The sequence below is a fragment of the Pleurodeles waltl genome, chromosome 12 (assembly GCF_031143425.1).
Source record: "Pleurodeles waltl isolate 20211129_DDA chromosome 12, aPleWal1.hap1.20221129, whole genome shotgun sequence".
NCBI classification, from domain to species: domain Eukaryota; kingdom Metazoa; phylum Chordata; class Amphibia; order Caudata; family Salamandridae; genus Pleurodeles; species Pleurodeles waltl.
The window spans coordinates 680,396,336-680,420,105 of NC_090451.1; the positions used below are offsets into that span (position 1 = coordinate 680,396,336).

At 46.8% G+C, this 23,770-nt stretch overlaps 1 protein-coding gene across 4 annotated transcripts in view; it reads left to right on the plus strand.

Moving 5' to 3' along the window:
• The first annotated feature begins 2,156 nt into the window (after nt 1-2,156).
• The window catches only part of LOC138268720 (protein mono-ADP-ribosyltransferase TIPARP-like), a 62,105-nt gene continuing 40,491 nt past the window's right edge, over nt 2,157-23,770 (plus strand). The window contains exons 1-3 of one of the 4 annotated variants that reach the window (XM_069218652.1): nt 2,157-2,561; nt 19,124-19,202; nt 22,607-23,331. In XM_069218652.1, the coding sequence (XP_069074753.1) occupies nt 22,670-23,331 (662 nt within the window). In that variant the 5' untranslated portion in view covers nt 2,157-2,561; nt 19,124-19,202; nt 22,607-22,669. Of the gene's footprint in view, nt 2,562-19,123; nt 19,203-19,238; nt 19,334-19,444; nt 19,867-22,606; nt 23,332-23,770 lie in introns of those variants that run through there. The other 3 variants (XM_069218651.1, XM_069218654.1, XM_069218653.1) reach the window with 3 other exon arrangements.

Genomic DNA, 23,770 nt, shown 5'->3' on the forward strand with positions numbered 1-23,770 from the left:
AAACCCAAGACTGGCTAAAAGTGTCCAACATGACATGGAGCCAATGGGAGGCAATGTTGTAACGTATTACAAAATGGTTTGTGTAGTTCATGTCAAAAAGCTAGCTTTGTTTGCATGCAAAGTCAAAAGTAAATTATGATCCCATATGTTGTGATGATTCACGGTTTCATTGTTTCTTTGAGGTGTCGAAAACTGATTAATGGTTTGAAACCATAATTGCGACCATAAGCCATTGATAAATGGCATACCACATCACAATTAGCAGGCAATGCTCCTTTCATGCCTGATCATTATTGTGATTTGATATGGGTCACTAAAACTATTTTGCAATTCAGAAAGTCTTTTTCTACTCACAAAATAGACAGTGAACATCAAAAAGCCATTTTGCAGTAGCAAATTGGCGTTGTACATCTTGCCCAAGATTATCTTATTGTCAGAAGGCAGCTACTGTGCAATACTCCCTTGCTGCAGAACACATGACATGGGAGCAGAGGGGCCAGCTTCCATTGCTCACAGAACATGTATAACTAAAGCATTAATGGTACGTAGGTTACACACACACTTCCGGAGCAGGAACCTAATTTACTGAGGTGGACGAGTGAGTGAAAATACCAGTTCTATCACCACTCTTGCTTGAGTATCATTCTCAATCAGCACACTTACTGCCACTCTATTTTGCGCCTCCTGCTTTCACTTGCAGTGCTCCCACCGACTTTTCTGTCGTACCCTATAAGTCCTCTTTGGTCACTTTGAACCTTGCTGTTGCTGCTGCAACTGATGTCGTCATATCCTGCAGTCTTGCTGGTGTCACTTCCTGTAGAGTCTGCTGCTGCTATTCACATGCACACTTGTCAACGAACCTTAGACTTCAAAGACTGTGTCTCTTGCTATACTTCTACAGAGGCCCTCCCTAACTGAGTTCTGGGTGTGCAGTCACAAGACGCTGCTGAAATGGCCCAGTAAGGCCATTTTTACAGACAAGATGGTTCACAGGCCAAAACAAAAAATGCTCATCTATTCCACCCTTATGTTCTTCTCATCCATTGACACTTCTGGTCCATATATTTCCACTCTATGTACATAGATGTTTGCGTTCTTTTTCTCTTCTCTATCTCTAGCTATTCTCTCTGTTGCTCCCTTTTTACTCTTTGTCTCTCCCTCTTGTTTTTATTGGTTCACTTCTATTTCTCTTTTCTCAATGTCTTCTCAGCTTTCCCTAGTTTCATCTTCAGTTCGCTTAATCACGTTCTCAAACTCTTCATCCATGCCGGCCTCTTTCTCGCTCTTCTCTTGCATCCTACTCTCTTAGTTATACTCTGGCACACCTCTAATTTTCCCCGCGCTCCACACGCTCTGCCACTGATTTGATTTACCTCCTTCTCCTGCTTCCTCCTGTATCCAACTTCTATCTCCATCTTCACCACCTCTGAGCAGCGCAAGGATGTTTGCCACCCAAGGAGAAGGCTCATCTTCTCTACGTCCTTCCCTAGCAATATTGCAACAGTTGCTGCTTTCACTGGTAACATGGTATCAGTCGCCGTCTGGTGAGGGTCTCCCAGTATTCTCTTCCCAAAAATTGCTCTTGCCTTCTATGTTTCTTACTGTGCGTCGTTTTCCTATTCCCCGTCTTGAACTTTCCTATTTTCTCTGCTTCCCCTCTTAGCTACATGCTTCTCACAACTTCCCCATTCTCGCCCCTCAACCCCTTTGTTTAGTACAAACCAAAAAAGAAAAGTCGTTTAAAAATTAGTATAAAATATTTTATAAAATTAATTGAAGTATCGTGCCCGAACTTGCACGGAATATTAAAACGGTAACAAATGGCAGGTATGTTTTTTCAAGGAAACGTGGCAGGTCAGTGGTTACGCACGATTTTAGCAACATAAAGCGTAGCACGGTCGTAAAGCTGCAAATAAACACCAGTTGGGCAATACCCTGCTAGGAATTAAAAAGCAGGTTGAACATGACTGGGCAAAAAAAGTCGAAAGGAAACCGAAAAGAGACGGCGGAGTGAGTTAAGAGGAAAAAGGCTCCCTGTGCCTCCCGCGTCCCCTGGCTGCCTCTCGGCCTCCCTCAAAGACTGTGTGACTCAGCCCGGGCAGGATCAGAGAAGGGAAAGAGGAGGAGTCGGCTCCGGGGCGGACTCTAACTTCATAAGCAGAAGGCCGAAGGGAGGAGGCTCCAGGGAGGCCAGGAAGTGTCAGGGCCTGGGAGGGAGGAAAAGGGGCTTGGGGCAGACTGGGGCCAGGGACGCAGCCATCAAACACCAGGACCCGCAGACCTTTGTCTCCCGGACCCCTCTGCCAGGGGAGGCCGCGCATCCTCCTGGTGACAATTAGGAGAGAAGTTGAAGAACTTCTCACACAGCCTACGAACAGAGTTTAAAAAAGGGGCGACCCGAGTGTGCGGTTTTGCTGCTAATTCTTGCGGCTGCACGGGGCGGCAGCTCGGCGAAGAACCACCGAGGCGGCAAAGTTTGTTTTTTGGAGGTGAAACTTTTCCTCGAAAAAGTGACGTCGACGAGTTGGAAGAATCGACGAGGTGCTGAGGAAATTGGGCCTGTAGGTATAAACCGTGCGGTTATTGTCGGGGAAGGAGGTGCTGTTATTTATGATAAAGATTTTTAAATTTGATTGAAAACGTGGGATAAATACAGTGGCGTAGCGTGGGGGGTCCAGGGGGGCCGGCTGCACCGGGCGCAACATCTGGGGGGGGGGGGGGGGGGGGGGTGGCGCGCTCGCACTCGCGAGTGCTAAAATCCACGGGTTAGGGGGCGCAAATTACTTGCCTTGCCCCGGGTGCTGACAACCCACGCTACGCCACTGGATAAATATATGCTCGTTTACTTCTATTCGACGAGTTGGGGGAGGGGTTCAATGGTGATGCTGAATTTCACATTCTGTGTTCCTAATTCCATGTAGACGACCCGCCCCCCGACTCCGAGAAACGTGGGCTGTATTTTTTTTTTTAGGCAGAAACACATTAAGTTCTCTTTCCAGCCAGTGATGGTATTGCGCAGTTGGTGAGTGCACCTGCTGCGCAACTGTGCATGTCTCCTATTTCAAACCTTCCTTGTTGCACAGCGGGCAAGGCGTCTTCTGGGTGATGTGTTCCTGATACTGAATTCTGCTTTCAGCCTGAGAATATGAAGCACGTTCAAAGGGTAGAGCGGGATAAAGTATAGTATGTGTCAGTCCGGGCAGAAGGTGGAATGCTAGCGAGAAAATAACCTGCCTTTTATAGTGTTGAGCTCAAAAAGAAGAAGTTTTCCAGACGAGCTGTGCAGCTTGAGTTTCCACAGAGAGTGGGTGGCTGCTGCAGCAAAACTGCCGGGTTCTAGGCGCTTCCTGTTTAAAATGTAGTTGTGGTGATCTGAATCCTAAACAATGGATGGCTTGAGAAGAGATGTAAAGTTGCCCCGTGTCGGATGTCGGCTGCTCAACCTCCCGCTTAGTTACCATGTTGCCCCCTTGGAGGTGTGAGAAGCTCACCCAACATGGAGGTGTTGGGTTGGCATCCTAGTCCTCCCTAGATCGAAACTTCAAGATGCACATGAGTGCTGGACTATCTTACCCAGTACAAAGAATTCAAGTTGTCCAGTGTCACGTGAGTAGGTCACTCTATACAGTGATCTCGGGGTGTCTCATCTCGGGTGTGACTAGATCACCCGATAAAAAGGTCTCCGGCTATCTCATGGGTGGTGTTGAAAGCTCGCCTGATCCAGAGATCGGGCTGACCCATGTCATCTGTGACTTCCTCTCTCATTACAAAGAACTATCAGGTCCGAGTTGCTAACTCAATGCAGAGATCTCCAGTTGACCCTCGTCAGGTGTGAGTAGCTCCCCGAAAGCAGATATTTCCAGTTGCACCGTGGCTGGCATGAGTAGTTCACTTAAGTTCCCACGTCGCGTTTGTCCTCTGTATTCTCGTCCTGCAGCTATTACTGAGGAATCAAATCTAGTATCCGGATCCAAAGAAACAGGATTGGGAGAGCTGCTCACACCTGGAAGGAGAAGCCTGAGCTGAGGTCTATTTGGAACCATGTGACCCATCACATGGCAACTTTTCTGGAATGTGCTTGGTACAGGAAGCTGGATTTCATAGTTAATCCGTTTTGTAAGCATGGGTCTGACCAATAAACATGTAGGTGTTACGAAGTTGTAAACATTCAAATTTTAAACTACATAGAGTTCAAATAAAGACTGTACTGCAAATCCCTTTCAAGTCAGCACTACAGACAAGGAAGTGGTTACAAGTTCCTTGTAGTACAGGGGACATCGTAGAATTCTCCCAAACTACATAGGATTAGATCCCTCATTCTCGGTGACGTAGTACTTCGACATCCAAAAGTGCAGATGTCGTTGTAATGAGTACTTTTAGGACTCAGAATTACCCCGGATGTGGGTTAACGCTGAAAATTGATTTTTTCCGCAATCCTGTCCTCTTGGCAATACCAATTTTAGGGAACTTTTCTGTGAGCTACTTCCTCCCGGTCGAGCTGTCAATTACTTCCCCAAAAATACTTGTGGAAATACGGCTGCCGGTAATTCTACCTGTGAAATTACCGCATTAGTGGTAACACCGATATGGGCAGCAACGGGGAAGGGGCGCTTCAGCAGCATTAACCACTCGGTGTGGGTGGCTGTGTGGAAGGAGGCACAGGCTCACTTTCACAGGTTTATGCCTCAGACCCGATGCTGCAGCTGACTGTGACCTGTGGAGATTTCACCTACGGCAGCAAGCCTGGGGGCTGCAAAACGCACTTAAAAATAAGGTTACAAATCTTAACCGCGTCAAGTTGAAGGTGATTTTCTAATGAAAATAAAAGGCATGTCTCAATGTTGTTCAGCGATCACAGGTATTTTGCCCTTTTTAGGAGAGGTACGTGAGCTGGGCCAGGCCCTCCGTGCTCCGGATATCCGGTCTGCTCTTCTCGTTCGCGGAGGGCTAGGGTGTTAAGCTCCATGCTTGTACATCCGGTGGGTGCAGTGACTAATGGAACTGCTTAGAGCCGGCCTTGGTGCCAGCAGGTGTTGGCAGGACTAGTGTGCCAGCTAAGCTGCTCAGCCGTGTTCGTGCCGTGCGAGGACAACTCCTGGGTCGCCGCAGGGCCCTGCCAATGCACGCAGCCCTATTCTGGGTGCAGGAAGAGAATATCGCGGCCTAAATATCGTCTGACAATAATATTGTGACCTGAACATCGCATAAATATCGCCCATTGAAGTTAACAGAAGAGATTTTTTGTGAACAATACTTAGGGCCATATTTTTGTCGGCCCCATGTGCCAGCATGTCCCCACCACCCTCGTGCATTTCAGTGGTGAGCAGCAACACTGCTGCTGCTCCGTTACTGTGCCATGTAAACCGCTCTGCCGGCGCACCCCAGCCTGCGGAGCCCCCAGTGCCAGGTGGAAGGTGTGTGTGTGGGTTTGGTAGATTCCTCTCAATGGTGCCTATTAGAAGTCTCGCGTTTCTCCCAGTTCGCCCAGAAAGTGATTTTAGGCGATTCCGGATTTGCGAGGAGTGCAGGAATTGGTAGCAGTGAGTGGTGAGCTACGTGTCCATAGCAAATTAATGGCAGATTTTGGCAGTGTCATATATATGTTAGGAATTCTGCTCAAACGTGTTCTGTTGTATGATGCCGCGTGTGCGTCCTAGCCAGGAGGGCTGCACTCGGCCGTACAATGGGTACAGCCGTGCTGCTGTGCTTGGATGTGTAGTGTTCAGTTCTTGGATGTTTACCAGTTTATCTCTACAGTTTTATATCCTTAGATGCATGCTACCCCTACACTATATTCTAAAACCCTGTCTGCTTAAAATCGAATGTAATTTTTTTCTTTCAAAGTTCCCCCCCTTACTTTCGACCCTCAGCATGTCAGCTATCGCCAAGAGCCTGCCCCCCCCCTCTTAATCGCGTATATTGTATTTTTGCAAATTCCATCCATCTCATTTGATTGCCCACAGCCCCCCTCTTTTGAACCATACTCAAGCCGTCTAACTAAACATAACCTCCTCTCGTCCATAAGTGTATTCCACCGTCCATGGATAAGAAATCACATGGGCTCCCAGAAATGATTTCTCTTCCCTCTTATCAATCTAATTGATCACAGAGATACTGGAACAATGCATGGAATTATATCATTGGGAGCACAAAGCTAGTCCTGGAATCCACACAGTAATCAGTAACTATCGGAATAAACATTACTCTTGGGTTCCAGAGTAGCGCTCTTTTCTGGAAAGCGTTTCAAGGGCTCGTCGGGAGTAAGGGGCGCTATATAAACCCAGTTACAATGCTCACAAAAAACAGGGATATTTTGTGTTGGGGGTGGCTAGGTTGTCGAAGGTATTCTGGGGTACATTGTCGGACTCCGTGTCTGCCGAGATCTCAAGATCCGCATTGTGTCCATGTTCCTAAACCTCTGAGACTTAGCGCTTCAAACTTCACTCCAACCATGCTAATTGTCTATATTTTATTATTTTTTTTATTGGGGGAGGGGGGAATGCTGGCTGAAAGGACACACAGGACCCAGAGAGTAGTGAGCCTGTGATAGGCGGCTAGGGCCAGCAGAGGAACAGCTGATCTCAGCCTGGGTGGAGGTTCAGTGTGACTAACCCTGTGTGCTCAGTGTACGACCTTTGACCTTCATCCTCATGTGGGCCTGAACTATAGAGTCACGTGCTTGGGACGTGCCGCTCAGGATTGTACCATCTGCACATGTCAGATAACCTTGTTAGTCAGGGTCTGGGACAGTGCGGATATCTGGGGCCCTGATGGTACTTGAGTAGAGCTGGTACCAGGGCACTTTGGTAGCTGGTACTGAGAGTACTGCTGGTCCCTGTATTTGGGGAAGGCGATAGTTTTCACCGGCACATGGGGCAGTGGCGGGATTCTTTGCTGTTTGCGGTGTCTAAAAGACTGCCACGCATCACCTGGCGCAATTTTTTTGTTTTTGGTTGTTGTTGTTTTATATAGCACGAACGCGACCCGAAGTATTGGAGCGCTTTACATTAGCACCAGCTACCGTACACAAGGACGCATTCATTTCTTGGTAGGCAGGGGACGTTAAGTGGCCAGAATCACAGGATGTTGTGACGACGCGGGGACACGAACCAGACTCCCCAGCTCCAAGCGCGGCAGCTCTGAGCGTTACGCCACATCCTCTACTACCTCATGACACCGTCACGCCCAGGAAGGGGTGAATGAGTCAGAGCGGACAGCCGTGCCGCATTCTCCATACACCGACATACTTTCTAAGACAGCACATGGCACACCGAATTAAAGGGATATCTCGTACGCACGCCTCTGACGCGGCAGCGTGGGACCCTGACTATACACACCAACCACTAAGGGCTTCGAGACACATGCACGCAATTAGCAAAAGCGCTCTAGGGCCGGGCTAGGCAACCAAAAGCGGCCATGGCACAGCTGCTCAAACCGGCCCTGCTCCCTTCCTCTCCTCGTTGCAGCTCCCTCTTTCCACCCTTTATCGTCGGCGCTCTCTTCTCCAATTCTGACCTCACTGCCCCCTCCATCGCCTCCTTGAGGTACGGCTGAAAGTCACACACCAGCTCCAACCCTCGAGAGAAATGCCCTATGGAACATAAGGCACGTTCGGCCCTGGCCCGGTCTGTTATGGAATCAACAAGAACAGGGCATGCAGTTCTCCGAACTCTTGGCAATACTCCAAGAGCTATTAGCAATATAGCGCTATACACATATCTGTAACCGGGGCATAAATTCCAAGCTTATACCGTTCCTCTCAGATGGCTGGTGATAGCTGGAGATTTTCTTATCCATAACATAATGTCCTTTCCAATTTCCGCCTTCACTCATGACCGATTTAGCAAGGCGGACCAGGGAAGCACCGATTTTTTACAGCATGGAGAGGTCTCAGGTCATGTTCCCCTATGCATGACTGATCAGCATTCCAACACTTTTTTTTGTTCTTTTCGTGAGATGGATAAAGAAAGTCTCATGTTCTCAGTAGGGTTGTGGGTCCTCCTTTCTCAGCCTCGCTTGAAGTCAGAGGCACTGCATGAGACTAAAAATGGGGCAACCACAGGAACGTTCCAGATCAAGTTGCAAGGGTTATTGTGACAACTCCAAGAGAGATGAACATGCCCCAGTCCTCCAATAAACTCACCGACCTCTTATGAAAGCATGCATTGATTCAAACATCTGGCTCTGATTAATAGAACAGTCAGTGGGTTTGCTTCACCTTACTAGTAGGAGAAAATTCCATCGTTGTTTCCCAGGTTGATGTGGAGATCCCAAGACAAGTGGCAGCTAATTGTTCCTAACATCAGTCGTGCCCGGATGGGTGGAAGATCCTAATTCTAAATTCTGGACTAGTCGGCCAGAAGCTATATACTATAAGCATTAGCAAAGCCAATACATCTTGGTATAATGTGCTAAAACATGCAGGATTGGCACAGTAGAACCAGACACTCTTAAGGAGTCAGCAATAAAGTAGTCCCTCGTGTACTTCACAGCAAGCACTCAAGTGAAGATGGAGGGATACACTGAAAAAAGCAATAGCATTAGGTGGAAGATAAACACTCTACTTATTTGAGCTAACTTGTTACTGACTATTTATCAAGCCAATGGCTCAAAGAGTCTGGTCGAAGGAAGCTAATGTCTGAAAGGGGCAGACCAAAAGCCCACCTGCAAGCAATAGGTCTGTTTGAAAACTGCTATCAAAATCCAGACCTAAAAATCAGCAATTCGTTTTTTGATTCAGAGGGCCAGTTTAATCCTGTTTCTTCGGGCTGTGCCTGCCCCATTTGATATTCTTCTCTACTGTTCATCACTTGAATGCCCTTGTGAACTGTAGACAGCGTTTTCTAAATGCAACTGTACTACATTGTTGGAGCGAAGACTGCAACAGTAGAAATGGAAGGGGAAGGCCATGGCGAGGGTAGCGTGCCTCCTGAAAAGTTTAGCTACAGTAACAAAAGTATACAAATAGCACCCGCGGATCCATATAATGTGATGATGGAAGATCATTGCAGAATAGGTGTGTGATGCGCAGGTGTAGGAGATTCAGGCCCATGCCAGATTTGTAGGATATCCACAAAAATACATTTACATTACTAAGAACCTGAATGTAAGGTATTCACTTAGCACCTCTTTTGAATCTCCTTTAGACACTCCAGATATAGGACAAGAGGAAGTGACAGGTCGAAGAAAAGGACCAACCTTTCAACTTCTGGTTTTGGTATAGGAACTGTGAGGCCAGAATGGAGATTACCATTCTGGTAAACTCTAACAATAGGCCTGAAAAGTGGGCGAGGACACCTTTCTAGCATTTTCCCACTTTGTTTGGAGACTAAAAAGGCTGGTGCCACATAGAAATGTGCATTACTCTGTGTGTGCTCAGCTCACTTGCCATCATGAGGAAAGGTGCTGAATCGCCAATACCAGCCTGGGCTGGCTTGAAAACAGCTGGGATACCTGTGTCTCAAACCTCCCCATTTCATACGCAAAGGGTGAGGTAATAGTGTACCTTTGGTCACAGGAGGTTTACAGCACACAAGTGAACACTGGGCTAATCACAGTGATCTGTCACTGTGTATGAGGCATTGAGCAGTTCGCTTACGGCCAGTCAAACGGTAGGAGAACATCGTGCTGTGTTTACAAACCTGGGCTTGCGAAGAAGATGTGCGACACCAGTTGTTGTCTGTTGTAAAGTTTATCCTGATGGCTGGTTTGCAATTTGTTATGGCTCAGAATGAACATTCAACTTGACTGGTTTACCCCTGATGTCTGAATGGAGATTTCGATAGATGGCTAGTTGGCCCCTGATCATGTCTCATTTTGAAAATTCAGCTAGTCTGCGTTACCCCTGATGTTTGAATGGAGTTTACTAATGGGAACTGGTGCGTGTCTTTCAAATAGCCCTCTCTGACTAGGTTAACTTTGTTCGAATCTCTAATTGGAGAGATGTAATGACCAGCTTCATGGCCTCTGATCGTGACTCTTTCGGCCACGTGGAGATTTCCAAAGACCAGACTGCCCTATATCTTGTCTCACTCGAATAATCTGTCGCTATTAAATTGCCCTTGGTCGACTCTGATGAAGAAGATTCATATTGGTTGAATTTCTTTCTGATTGAATCCTTGGGTGTAACCCCATCTAGTCTCTTTCATTGGAAAGGTGTGTACTCCCCAAGGGTTGTCCTGATATAATAAGATGCATTAAAAAGATAAGTGACAAAACTTATCATTTCTGGGGTGAATGTCACTGAAGTAGCACCCTGGGCTAACACTGCACCTGCCTATCAAAGGATGCATCCCAGTTGCTCAAAAATAGCTGCTCACCGCCTTCATTTATCAGAGCCTTAGTGGCCTCTTGCCACTGCTCTGGGTCATGCAGCACCAGCTGTGAGCTGGCATCTTGGGTTCACTTTGGAGAGCAAGAAGACCATTCTCTCGCCTGATAAGCCCTCTGGGCTGGGCTTTTTAGGTTTTGCCAGTGGAGGTGGTAAGGTCCTTGCATTTCTTTTACTGAAGTGCACGACTCCCACCCCTGCCCCCTTGACATTTTAACACAAGCTCTGCTCTGGCCTCCAGGGATGCTGTAGAGTGAGAGCCCCAGAGCAAAGTGGGGGCTACTTCTTTCTGCTCCACAAGTTTTAGATTTGACTCCGTCTCCACTGTTTTACAAAATCGAAATTTTTTGATCTTCCCGACGAGACATCCTTCATCTGACTTTAAGCAGGCAATGAATCACGACTCTTCCCACACTCAGTGGTTCAAAATGTCGTATTACTTTTGTTCCATCTGCACAGTTAACATATCTTGTACAACAAAAGCTTTTCTCTTGCCCCATTTCTGCATTCTTAGCATTCAGAAATCTGTCTTGTGACTTTTGCATGATCTGGGGAAAATCTGTTTGAAAAGTTCTTGGAAGGAAGAATGCACCCTGTCAGAAAATTGTGAATTCTTCCATAGTATGGTTGATTTGATCTCTACACAAATTCTTTCCTTCAAAGGACATCTACTTATCCTGGCCATTTGGATTGAACCCCAAGTTTTGCAGCCTTTACATTACAACAGAAGTCAGCATTGGTCTAGCCCCAGAGTCCATAAAGCCAGTCTTGGATCTGTCCTACTGCATGGATCACCTGCTCAAGTCAGATGTCTGGATGATGCTCCACTGCATGGCCACTGCTTCTGTATGGAATGTCAATAATTAGAAATGTTTTGCATAAAGGTTATAGTCGCTAAAGCAAAAGGACCAAACATCAACTGAGTCAGAATGGCGGTTGTAGGAAGCTGGCTCTGTATATACTAAATCAAAATGAGATATAGTGTGCACAATCCAGGGGTTCCCCAGAGGCTTGACAGAGGCAATAATAGATAATACTAATGCTCTATTTGTGGCAGTGTGGTCGAGCAGTTAGGCTTATCGTAGGGTAGTATTAAGCAATTTTTGTACACACACAAGCAATGGAAAAAACACACACTCAATGACTTAACTCTAGACCAATATGATTTATATTTTTTGTTAATTTATTTCTAGAACCACAAGATTCAGTTTGCAGGTAAGTACATAAAATGTAAGGTACTTTGCATAGTTCTAATCAGAACTTTGAATGGAATCAACAATGTATACAGTTTTCTTTAAAATGGCAAAATGCTATTTTAAAAATGAACACTGCAATTTTCAACAGTTCCTGGGGGAAGAAAAGATTGTACAGTTTTACAGGTAAGTATTCAACTTACAATTCCTGTAGCCGTGTTTTAGGTAGTCTGTCGTTGGGGGTTCAAGCTAACCCCAAACACCCACCACCAGCAACACAGAGCTGGTTGGGTGCAGATGTCAAAGGAGACCCAGGTAACATGGGCTCAAATGGATTTAGGGAGGCATTCGGAATTTGGTCAGCCAGTAAGTAAGTACCCGAGACTCAAAGGGCAGACCTGGGGATTCAAGAGAGGACTGGAGGGGCCCCAAATAGGCACCAACCACACACCCTCAGCGGCACCAGGGTGGCCAGGTGCAGGGTGAAAACAGGGCGTCAGGTTTCCAATTCAGCTCTATGAGGGGACCCGGGGGTCACTTAAAGGCTGCAGGAGGAGGGGGGTGTCGGGCACACCAAGGGTCGGAGAGGTAAGAGGGCCACCTGGTGGTCAGTGCTGCACTGGGGGTCATGTTCTCCAAGGCCTGGGGGCTGCCGGTGCAGTGGGTCCTTTAAGCAACGTATAGCTGCGTCCAGCGCTCCCGGTCGGGGGGGTCCTCTGTATTGTCTCTGCAGGCATCGTCGTGGGGGTTTGGAGGGGTCAACCCAGGGTTGGCTCTTGCTCCCAATCGCCTGGGGACCCTTTCTTGCTGAGTGGACCACCTGGACACGGGCCATTGGTGTCGGATGCACAGGGGTCAGGACTCACGCACCCGGAGTGAGGTGATAGTCCTTGGTTGAAAGTTTCTTTTGGACTGGGTGTGAGAAAGTTGTCTCTTTCTAGCATGGTTACCCCCATTTTTGGCCTGTTTGTTAGTGTGTTTTGACTGTGTCACTGGGATCCTGCTAGTCAGGACCCCAGTGCTTATAGTTTGTGCCCTACACGTTAGTCTATTTCACTGTTTTCGTCAGTATGCTTGACCTAGTCACTGGAGTCCTGCTATTCAGAACTCCAGTGCTTATGCTCTCTCTGGTTCCAAATTTGTACTTACATACTGGTAACCCAGTATTCCACTCCAATGGGTATACTGGCCCCCCCCCTTTTAAGTCCCTAGTATATGGTACCTAGGTACCCAGGGCATTGGGGTTCCAGGGAATCCTTATGGGCTGCAGCATTTCTTTTGCCACCCATAAGGAGACCATACAAACACTTCTTCAGGACTCCCATTGCAGCCTGAGTGAAATAGTGTAAGCACTATTTCACTGCACCAGGTCACTTACAAGTCACCTATATGTCTAACATTCAGACCCTGAAGGCTAGGTGCATAGTACTTGTGTGTGAGGGCACCACTGCACTAGCAGAGGTGCCCCCACGTCATCCAGGCCCATTTTCCCGGACTTTGTGAGTACGGGGACGGCATTATAAGGGTGCACTACATATAGGTCAATACATATATGTAGCTTCACAACGGTAACCACAAATATGGCCATCTGAGGTGTCTAACAACTGAGAATTGTACCCCAATACTGATTCCAGGATTGGTTGCACAATCTCATGCACTCTTGGGGCTCCACCATGGCCCCCCAGTACTGCCATACCAGCCTTCTGAGGTTTTCAATGCAGCCCCAGCTGCTGCCACCTCACAGATAGGCTTCTGCCCTCCTGGGGCTTGAGTAGCTCAATCCCAGGAAGGCAGAACAACGCATTTCCTTTAGGAGAGAGATGTTACACCCTCTCCCTTTGGAAATAGGTGTTACAGGTATGGGAGGGGTATCCTCTGAGAGCCTCAGTGAAGGGCACAGATGGTGCCCTCCTTGCATAATCCGGTCTACACCAGTTCAGGGACCCCCAGTCCTTGCTCTGGCGCAAAACTGGACAAAGAAAGGGGAGTGACCACTCCCTGTCCATCACCACCCCAGGGGTGGTGCCCAAAGCTCCACCAGAGTGTCCCTGGGTTTTGCCATCTTGGATTCCAAGTTGGTGGTATACTCTGGGAGGATCTGAATGGCCAGAGTCAGTAGGTCACGCCAGAGACCCCTCCTGATAGGTCCATACCTGTTTAGGTAGCCAATCCCCCTCTGAGGGCTATTTAGGTTCTCTCCTGTGGGTGTTTCCTCAGAATTGGAATGCAAGACTCCAGCAGGAATCCTCTACTTCATCTTCTACCAAAGGATCGACCGCTACCTGTTCCAGGAACTCTACAAAACTGCAATGAAGAAGCAAAAACAACTTCTGATACCTCGTAACTTCCGCTCCTGCCAGCAACTGCAACAGTTTCCAGGTTGTGTACGCTCCGAGGACTGCCTGTCTTCATCCTGCACCATAAGAGATGAAGGTGTCTCCCGGGGAGTGTTGGAGTCACTTCCCTGCTTCAGCAGGTACCTCTCTGCAGCGACAACTGGTACTCTGGGTCCCCTCTCCTGATGACGAGCGTGGATCCTGAAACACAGGCGGTAGACTAAAGTGACTCTGACTGTCTAAAGGTCCAGCTGTCCAAATTTGGTGGAGGTAAGAGCTTGCCTCCCTGTGCCAGACAGTACCCATGTGCACCACGTGTTCAGCAGCTCCTAGGGATTCTGTGCGCTTTTCCAAGGATTCCTTTGTGCACAGCCTAGTCCAGGCCCCCAGCACTCTATCCTGCTACACTCAGCTCCCTGAGTTGTTCTCCGGCAACGTGGGATCTCTTTGTGTAGTGCTGTGACGACCGCCATTTGCAATTCCTTTGTCCCCGTGCTGTGGGACTCCTGTGCGCGCTGCCTGGTCTTCTGATGGCTCTGAGTTGTTGTGTCACTCCTTCCTGGGCCCGGGCAGCGCCATTTTCTGTGAACCGCAAGCTTTGCCTTTACCAAGGCTTGTTTTCGGAATCCAGTGACGAAAGCCAGACTGCATTCATCCATCCAGCGTGGGTCATCTTCTGCACCAACCAGAAACTCACATCTATCTTCTTTGGTGCAATACTGACTGTCTTCTCGCCGGTGGTTCTTCTTTTGCACCGTCATCTGGGTTAGCAGAGACTCCTGTTCTCCCTGGACTCTTCAGTGCTTCTTGGACTTGGTTTCCTTCTTCCACACATCTTCAGGTCCAGGAATCCATTGTTGTTGTCTTGCAGTCTCTTCTGGTTTTTGTGTGTTTTAGGAAACTTGCTGTGTTTTACTCCTGCTTTCCTGGGCTCTGGGGTGGGGTATTTTACTTACCTTTGGTGTTTTGTTACACTCCCAGCACCCCTGTACACATTACACTTGCCTAGGTGGGAAACCGAATTTTGCATTCCGCTATTTTAGTATATGGTTTGTGTTCCCCCAGGCCCATTGCAACCTATTGCGATTTTCCCTGTCTGCACTATTTTCTGACTATTTACTTACCTGGTTTTGGTTACTAGTGTATATATTGTGTAATTTACTTACCTCCTAACGGAGTATAGTCTCCAAAGTATTTTTGGCCTTGTGTCCGTAAAATAAAGTACCTTTATTTTCGGTAACACTGAGTATTGTCTTTCATGTGTGTGAGTAGTGTGTGACTACGGTGGTATTGCAAGAGCTTTGCATGTCTTGTAGTTCAGCCTTGGCTGCTCTGCCTACAGCTGCCTCTAGACAGCCTGGCTTCTAGACACTGACTACATTTCACTAATAAGGGATAACTGGTCCTGGTATAAGGTGTAAGTACCTGTGGTACCCAATACAAACCAGGCCAGCCTCCTATATAGGGCCGCTGTCCTAAGGAGTTATTGGCCCTTTGGGGTGCAGGGCAGTCCTTTGGAGTTGTCAGAGGACGATGGGCCCACTAGATGCGTCGCTGTTCTTCTTGCAGGTTCTTTGAAGCAGGAGACAGGCCGGTAGGGCTAGGACCAAAGCAGTTGTCATCTTCCTTCTTCTCTGCTGGGGTTTTCAGCTTAGCAGTCCTTCTTCTCTTTGTAGGTGGCCAGGAATATGGTGAGCTGGGTTCAGGTAGGCCCTTAAATCTTAGATTTAGGGGCGTGTAAGGGGTCAGAGGGCAGTAGCCAATGGCTACTATCCCTGAGGGTGAATCCACTCTCCTGGTGCCCACTTCCTTTGGGGAGGGGGGCACATTCCTATCCCTATTGGTCCCTGTCCTCTAAAACACGATGGAGGATTCTGCAGGGAGGGGGTCACCTCAGCTCTGGACATCTTAGGGGTGGTCCCGGCTGGGGTGGTCACTCCTCCCTATTTTCCTGCCTGACTTACTGCTAAAAGTGGAGCTTTGTCCGGGGGGCCGGGCATCTCCACTAGCTGGAGTGCCCTAGGGCACTGTAACCCAAGGCTTGAGCCTTTGAGGCTCACCGCCAGGTGTTACAGTCCCTGCAGGGGGAGGTGTGAAGCACCTCCACCCAGGGCAGGCTTTGTTTCTGACCACAGAGTGCACAAAGGCACTCAACCCATGTGGTGAGAAACTCGTCTGAAAGTGGCAGGCTGGCCCAGACCGGTCAGTCCTACACTAGCAGTTGGGCTAACAAACAGAGGACATCTCTAAGATGCCCTCTGTGTGTATGTTTCAATAAATCCCACACTGGCATCACTGTGGGTTTATTGTGCTGAGAAGTTTGATACCAAACTTCCCAGTATTCAGTGAAGCCATTATGGTGCTGGGGTGGTCGCTCCTCCCTATTTTCCTGCCTGACTTACTGCTAATGAGAGACTCCCAGACCATATACTTAATATGGCTACACTGCACTTACAATGTCTAAGGATGGACTTAGACACTGTAGGGGCGTATTGCTCATGCAGCTATGCCCTCACCTGTGGTATAGTGCACCCTGCCTTAGGGCTGTAACGCCTGCTAGAGGGGTTACTTACCTATGCCACAGGCAGTGGTTTGTGGGCATGGCACCCTGAGAGGAGTGCCATGTCGACTTTGCCTTTTCTCCCCACTGACACACACAAGCTGCAAGGCAGTGTGCATGGGATGAGTGAGGAGTCCCCCAGGGTGGCATAAAACATGCTGCAGCCCTTCGGGACCTTCCCTGGCCACAGGGCCCTTGGTACCATGGCTACCTTTCACAAGGGACTTAACTGTGTGCCAGGGATGTGCCAATTGTGGAAACAAAGGTACAGTTTTAGGGAAAGAACACTGGTGCTGGGGCCTGGTTAGCAGGGTCCCAGCACACTTTCAAAGTTTACATCAACACCAGGCAAAAAGTGTGTGTGGGGGGGCGGTAACCATGCCAACAGTGGCACTTTCTTACAGTGGTTCTTTGTAGTTTAGATCTTGTTCTTGCATTAGCAGAAATGTTGTGGCCTTTGAACTTGTGAGTCTGAGTTTTTTCTTTCTTTTTTTTCTTTTCTTTTTATTTAAATGAAGCTATGCACCTATTTTACACTACCTCTCTTAAAGGCATGTGCATTTTTTATGCCTAATCTGTGCTTACTTTTGCAGCCTAACAGTACTACCTAGAATGTATAGCACAAGACTTTATCTAGGACTGGCTATTTAAATCAAGATGATATTGCAGTGTTTTATTATTTTCTGGTTGCATTTTTTAAAAGTAGATATGTCTTAATATTGTACTGTTATCATTTCATATTAACTTGTTTTTTAAAGCGGGTCTGTGTCTGTCTTTTCTTCTCATTTTAAATGATCGAGTCTGCGAATCAGACGACCAATTGGCTTGTCTGATGGAAATGGAAAAGTTACGGTGTTGTGCTGTGTCTGAAAATATAGGAAATTGCAAAACAAACATCCCTGTGTTCTGTGAAGAACCATGGGCCGTCAGGACGGGTCAACTAGTTGAACCCTTGCACGTTGAAACAATTCCCAGCTAGGCCGACTCGCCCAACCATCCTTCCAAAAGTTGGTACATTGATTACACAGAATGGAGACAACAGGAGCACCTGTTATTTAGAACATCCTGGCCCATATTACAGCTAGGGCGCGCTGGGACAGTCTATTCCGCAGAACACATTTAACAGGGCTCACTAGGCACAGAGTGGCACAGAGTGCCCATTTACAGTGAAAGTGCTTTCCCCAATGTAGCCACAAACTCGCACTTGTAGTGAAAGGGTGGCTGGCTGTTTTTAAGTCACCAGCCTGGCTTTCACTGTGCAGGTAGCAACATGGCCTATGTTTCAAAGGGGGGAGGGAGGCAGAAGTGCTCTGTAGTTGGATGGAACGAGTGTCTCCAACTGCCTAGAGGGGCAAACGTGTGTGTCCTTAGGACCCGGCCACTCTTTCTAAGGGTGCGTTGAATGTGTCCAGCTCTGTGTGTCACCAGTGGCAGCTGCCTCTCAATGGGAGTGGCAGGGCATTACATTTTTTTTTTTAATAAAAAAAAAAAAACACCTTTTACGTCTGGCGAGACAGTTCAGTCTCTCCTTCCCCCTCTTCTCTTCTCCAACTCCCGGAAGCACACAGGCTTCCAGACTCCCCTCCAATCACGACGCTGCTGTCACCAGCATGACAGCAGTGTCCTGATTGGTCTTAGCGGCCTGCTTCGGCACTCTGAGAGGTAGTGGGACCCTGTGCACTTTCTCCTCCCAGCTTCGTATAGAAATGCTAAGTACACATGATTGTTTGACCGGCTGTTTACAGCTGGCCAAATGGTCATGTGCACTTGTGGTGCACTCACCACTTCTCGCCCAGCCCGCCTTCCCCTAGCTTCCCAAGGAAAAATAAAATGATAATAACTTTGCGTTATCTTTTGATTTTTCCTTTTTCCTTCACTGCACAAATCAGTGGGACGATTCTCCTCAGCCTTAGAGGAGGAGCCGCCGCCGTGTGTCACACAAATATTGTGCTTTCCGACTGCTCCTTTACTTGTGTGCCAGCATCTGTCATACAGCGTGGGTCCAAAGGCAAAGTGCTTCCACATTTGCATGCGCTAGTCAAATGATGAAATGACCTAATAATTGCAAAATGTGATCAGTGCCATCTCTATTATAGAAAGGGCTGCACAAGCATCTATATCCCTTTATATAATAATGTCACAGGTGGAAGAAGTGTACACAAATGCCTGATGTACCCGAGGGGCACTTTTATGTGATAACGCACCACCAAAAAGAGCAGCGTGAAGAACTCTATAACCAAGTGATGATAATCTAGGTTGTCCTTGCAGCAGAGACAGACTGAAGACAAACCTTCTCTGACCCAGTGCCAACTTTTCAATCCATAAATAGCATGGAATTCCTCTGTTACCCAGTTACACCTATGGTGCTGTGGTACACCGTCCGGCTTGTGGCCCAGCATCTTGAAGGATGGCAGAGGCCAAGAAGAGGAAGTTCAGCTCCCTCCATTCCCCATTAACCCTCTGTGTCCTAGTTTCTTGTACTGAACACCACTCTCCTGTTTCTCGGGGCAAAAGGCAGGATGGTAGCTGTGGTCCAAGTAAGTTTCTTGTCAGTGCGTCTTCTATTCTAACCCTCATCCTCAGCTTTGTTTTTGTTTTTTGTTTTTTTGTAGTGTTTAATATACACAAACGTTGCCCAAGGGTATTAGAGTGCTTTACATGAGCAGCAGATTACATTTCACAGCATCAGATTTTTTTTTTCCAGGTACTGGGGAGATTGTGATTTGCCAGGAATCACAGGATGTTGCGTCCACGTCGGGACCTGAACCTGGTTCCCCAGTTAAGTCAGCAGCTTTCAATTTTCTCATCCCCGTGCACTTCCTTTGTGATTGCTGAAATGGTCTTCCTCTGCAGCAGTCTTCCAGCATGTGTGGCTACCCACTTCTTTGTCAGCATAGACTGGCCTAGAATCAAGGTGTGGGACGTAGCTTGACACCCCCCACCCCCCGCCAGCTCTAGACTACGCAACTCTCAAGCCTTAAGATACTCTCTTTGTCCAGCTGCTATGGAGAATTAGCACAGTTTTGGAAGTTTTGCTCTGGGTGACCTTCAGTAAGGTCCCCAGAATAAGTTATTACATTCTAGCTGGGGCATCAAAAATTGGGCCCCTGGTGACACACCAACTGGAAAGAAGAATAACTAGACTATGCCAAAAAATATTGTGGTGCCTGGTGAACTCGAGTGGGGTATGGAGCTGTATGTTTGGGGTGTGCCTGAACATGGCTCCTTGAGCAGTGGCCATTAGTAGACCGCTTCTCAGCCCTGGAGGCACACAGACCCCTGATGAGAGCAGGAGTGGAAGCCACAGAGGAGGAAAGTGTTACTTGGCATGAATTCTGCTCCATGAACTATGGTAGCTTTGTGGAGCCTTGCCGGGAGATTGTAAGGACTTCAGCAGAGAACCATGTTGCAGATGTAGAAGGGTCAAGATTTAAACTACCTTTCCAGGTAATCAATTTCACAGATTCTATTGGCTGCCGTTGACTGTCTTACATTTTGTTCCCCCTCTTTTCACCTCCGTTTCAGTTTGATTGTAAAAGGGGATAAGCTATTTTTAAAAACAATTGAAGTTCTTGTTGTGCTGTTTGTCTGTCCAGTGACTGTAAACTGCAGATTAGTTTAACAGTACCAGTTCACACAACTGTTTACTGTGCTGGACTTAAATGGTTTCTTCATTCCTTCAAAAGCATGAAATCTTTTGGAATCTTAACCATTTGGAGGTAGTTTGTGTGAGAGTTGTGTCTGTAGACTTCTTCAAATTATTCTAGAACCTGACTGTGGTTCCTCAGTAGCTCAGGTTCACGCGCACTTGTCGTTTGTCCATGGACTCAAATGAACCATGTGCTGAGTGGCAAAGGGTTTTATGAGCAGCCCTAGAACTTTGGGTTTGATTACAAAATGAGCTACGCAATGCAGGTGCCTAAATCGTGCCCTGAATTCAATTGTAACGCTCACCAAGAAAGGATACTTGTGTTTAAAACCATCAAAATTATTATTATAATTTTTTTGGGCCTTTCAGCCGTGCTTTCTTTAGACTGTGTTCTACTGTGGAACTACTGTGGCAATGTGTGCTTTTTAGACCAAAAAAAATATATTTTTTTTTGCTTATTGCCAATGTTTGTTGCAATGGTGAGGGCCTGGCAGCTTTCATAACAATAAAGTGTTCCAAAGCCATGTCCAACAAGACACGCATTGACAAAACCAAAAGACTGTCAACCCGTGTCAGATTGGTTGGCTTTGCCAGTGCTTGTTTATTTTCATGTTTCCCATAACCTAGTAGAAAATGGTTACACTGATTTTTCCATTATGAACTTTTGTGGGAAATACTAACATATACCAACACATTTTACTCTATGGCGCTTCAAAGAAATAGTACCTAAAATTTCACAGTAATTTAGCAGAACGTTTTTTTCCTATTAGCATTTTTTTAACCATTTTATTTTGAAAGCAAATAATCTTCAATCTTGCTTACAAGCTTCTGCAAACATTGCTGTCTAATCAGACAGCATTCTGGGAGCATTATGCAGAGCATCATATTGCTAAACTTTCCAAACGTAAACTTTTTTTTTTTTTTTTTTTTTTTTTTTTTTTTACTGGAACCACTGTCGGTAGTGCAGTGTAACCTTAAAACGTTTATTAAGGAGAGGCCATCTTAGTAATAAAGGCATTGCATTAATAAATCATAAATACAAGTTCGAACAGCATTAACACATGGACACAAATATTACCTCAACTACAGACCGTTCCATTCCCTGTAAACTGACAGCCAAAGGGTTTGTGCTGCAGGGGGTTGGATCTGTTTGTCCCAAGGACAATATAAACAGGAAAACTTGCTGTCCTTGACCCCAAACAATATGTCCTGGGCGTCGGGCTATAGGAGTGACACACCTCTGTAAATAGCCTCACATTCTGATAGCCTGCCTGGATATTTTGTTAAGGACTGGGATACCTTGTTGGGTGATCATTTAAAACCACGATTTAGGGCAGTAACTTGCTGCTTGTTAAATGAAGTCCTGAATGCTGGTTTATAAAAATCCAAGGCTAAATTCTGGAAAATGTTTCCATTCGTATGAATGTCAAAATATTTCCATTCCTTAAAGATTTAGAAGTAAATTATTTCCTTGGTTTAAACAAAAAAATGGAAGTCTAGCATTAGGTGAGGTAGCAGCAGTAATGATCACTTGTATACATTTTGGGTTCTTAAAAAGGTTCCGATGTGATGCATGACAATTTGCACAATAGCACTAGGCTGCAGAATATCTGAAAACCATTGCATCCTCCATTACAGGGTGACGTTGAAGGGAACCCCTTCATAAACGTCAGTTCACCCAAATGCCAGGGGTAGCAGATGTGACGTCACATGCCCTTTGACCATCACTTTCACGCACACATGCATGCTTACATAAACACACACACACACACTTCCTCTCTCTCACATAACCACACTCACCAGATAGCATGCACACAACAAACATTTAGGAGAATATTTTACTTACTTCAGTTGCCAGAATATTTAGTCATATTCCAACTAAATGTATACATTCTTCGTTCCACTGATAGAGAATAATATAATATTTTGTATTAGTGTAATAAATAATTGACAGAAGACAAGGAACCTGGAGCCACAAAATCAAAATGTCGACTAGGGCGAGCTGCCACTGTGTTCCTGGCTTTGATTTTTAACCAATCCTGATGCCAGGGGTCGCAGCTGAGCCGTCCATGAAACATTATCTGTTAACTACTTTGAGACTGTTGCAGCTAGATGTGATATTTTAAGCCCACTGCAATCTTTAAAAGTCTTTACTTTCTGTCTACCACTTTTGGTACTTCTTTTACACTTTATCAAGTCTTAATCGCCCAAAGCCACCTTTTTTAAAATATGATTTTTCAGTGGTTCTAAGGTGTTCTCCTAAAAATGTTAACTTTCGCACTGAAAATGTTCCCTACCATTACTTTAGGAAGCATTTTTCCTGTAGGCAGGTATGGAAAAGGCAGTCTACCATTTGTAAAAATCCTCCTCCTTCCTAGATTTGTTTCAGGGGGAGCAGTTTGTGTGGGCACGTCACTGTCTCTTCGTAGACGAGTTCAAACCTAGTTGTAATCTGTATGAGTTCTATTTTAGCCTCTAAACTGAGCTTTGCATTAATTGATGATAAACAGTGATTTTTCTTTTGTCTCTTTTTTAAAGGTTTTCTACTGACCTTGAACATTGGAAAAGGGAGAGGGTGGAGCTGGATCCACTAACCCCTCAATGGCTGTCAGCCATGAGCAAACTAAGCCGCATGTTCTGCTCAATGCAGTGAAGAGAAGGTTGAGGCCTGATCCCAGTGTTCAAGACTGCAGCAGATTGTTTCGTCGGCAACACAAGAACGCGCTGATCCAGGCCTGCAAGCGGGTCCTGCTGAGGGAAAGGCGGCTCCGCCGGCAGAGAGCGCTGTCCTGTTACATGAGGTGCTTCGCAACCCCAATCTGCATAACTCCAGAACAGGAAGATACCCAAAAAGACACACAGTGTTCACTGAATCGAACTGACCTCCATGTGGCTCCTGCTGGCCAGGATGCCTTTGCTGACAGGGTGGAGCAGGACCTTCAAGAGGTGGAGTCACGGGGTGTAGCAGGGGAGGACACAAACGAGCTGGAGGAGGAGTTGACCCTTGACCACATTCTGGAAGTGGTTAACCAGTTGCACTACCACACCCACAAGGAAGAGGGGATCGAGGTGTGTTCTGCCTTCCTGTTGGGTTGCTGCCTCTACGGACAACAGTGCCCACAGCACCACACCATTCTACCCTACCACTGGCAGCTCTGGCACATACCCACACAGAGCTGGGAAAGTGTAAGCGGAGATGCCCAGGAGATCTTAGAGAGACTTTACAGCGACCCTGCTAAGGTACACGTCAGGGCGACTTACCAGTAAGTTTATAACATGTTCAACTGTCATCACTGTGTGCCACAGGTGTACCTACCACACCTGGAGGTGGAAGTGCTTGTTCGGGTATGGTAGTGGGAATGCTATTGTGTGATTATGCTGCTCTGCTCTAGCACAGTTAGTGTGCTTCAAAGTTGGCACTGTTAGCAGTTATACTGTCAGAGTCCGATGGTGTAAGCTGTGGTTGTGTCACTCAGTGGTGGCAGTGGGTATAATGCCAATTGCATGCATACAGTATAATGTCAAGTTTGGTACCATTGTCAGTGAGTATATTGCCTAGTGCTCTCCTAGATTATAATGCCCATGACTGAGAGTGTTAACACTGGGAAGGCTGCTCAGTGCTGAAGTTGTTTGGAGCTGGGATACAGCTCGGGTTGGCTGTGATTGCATTGGGCTTAGTGTGGAGAGCTGGTAGTGCTAGTA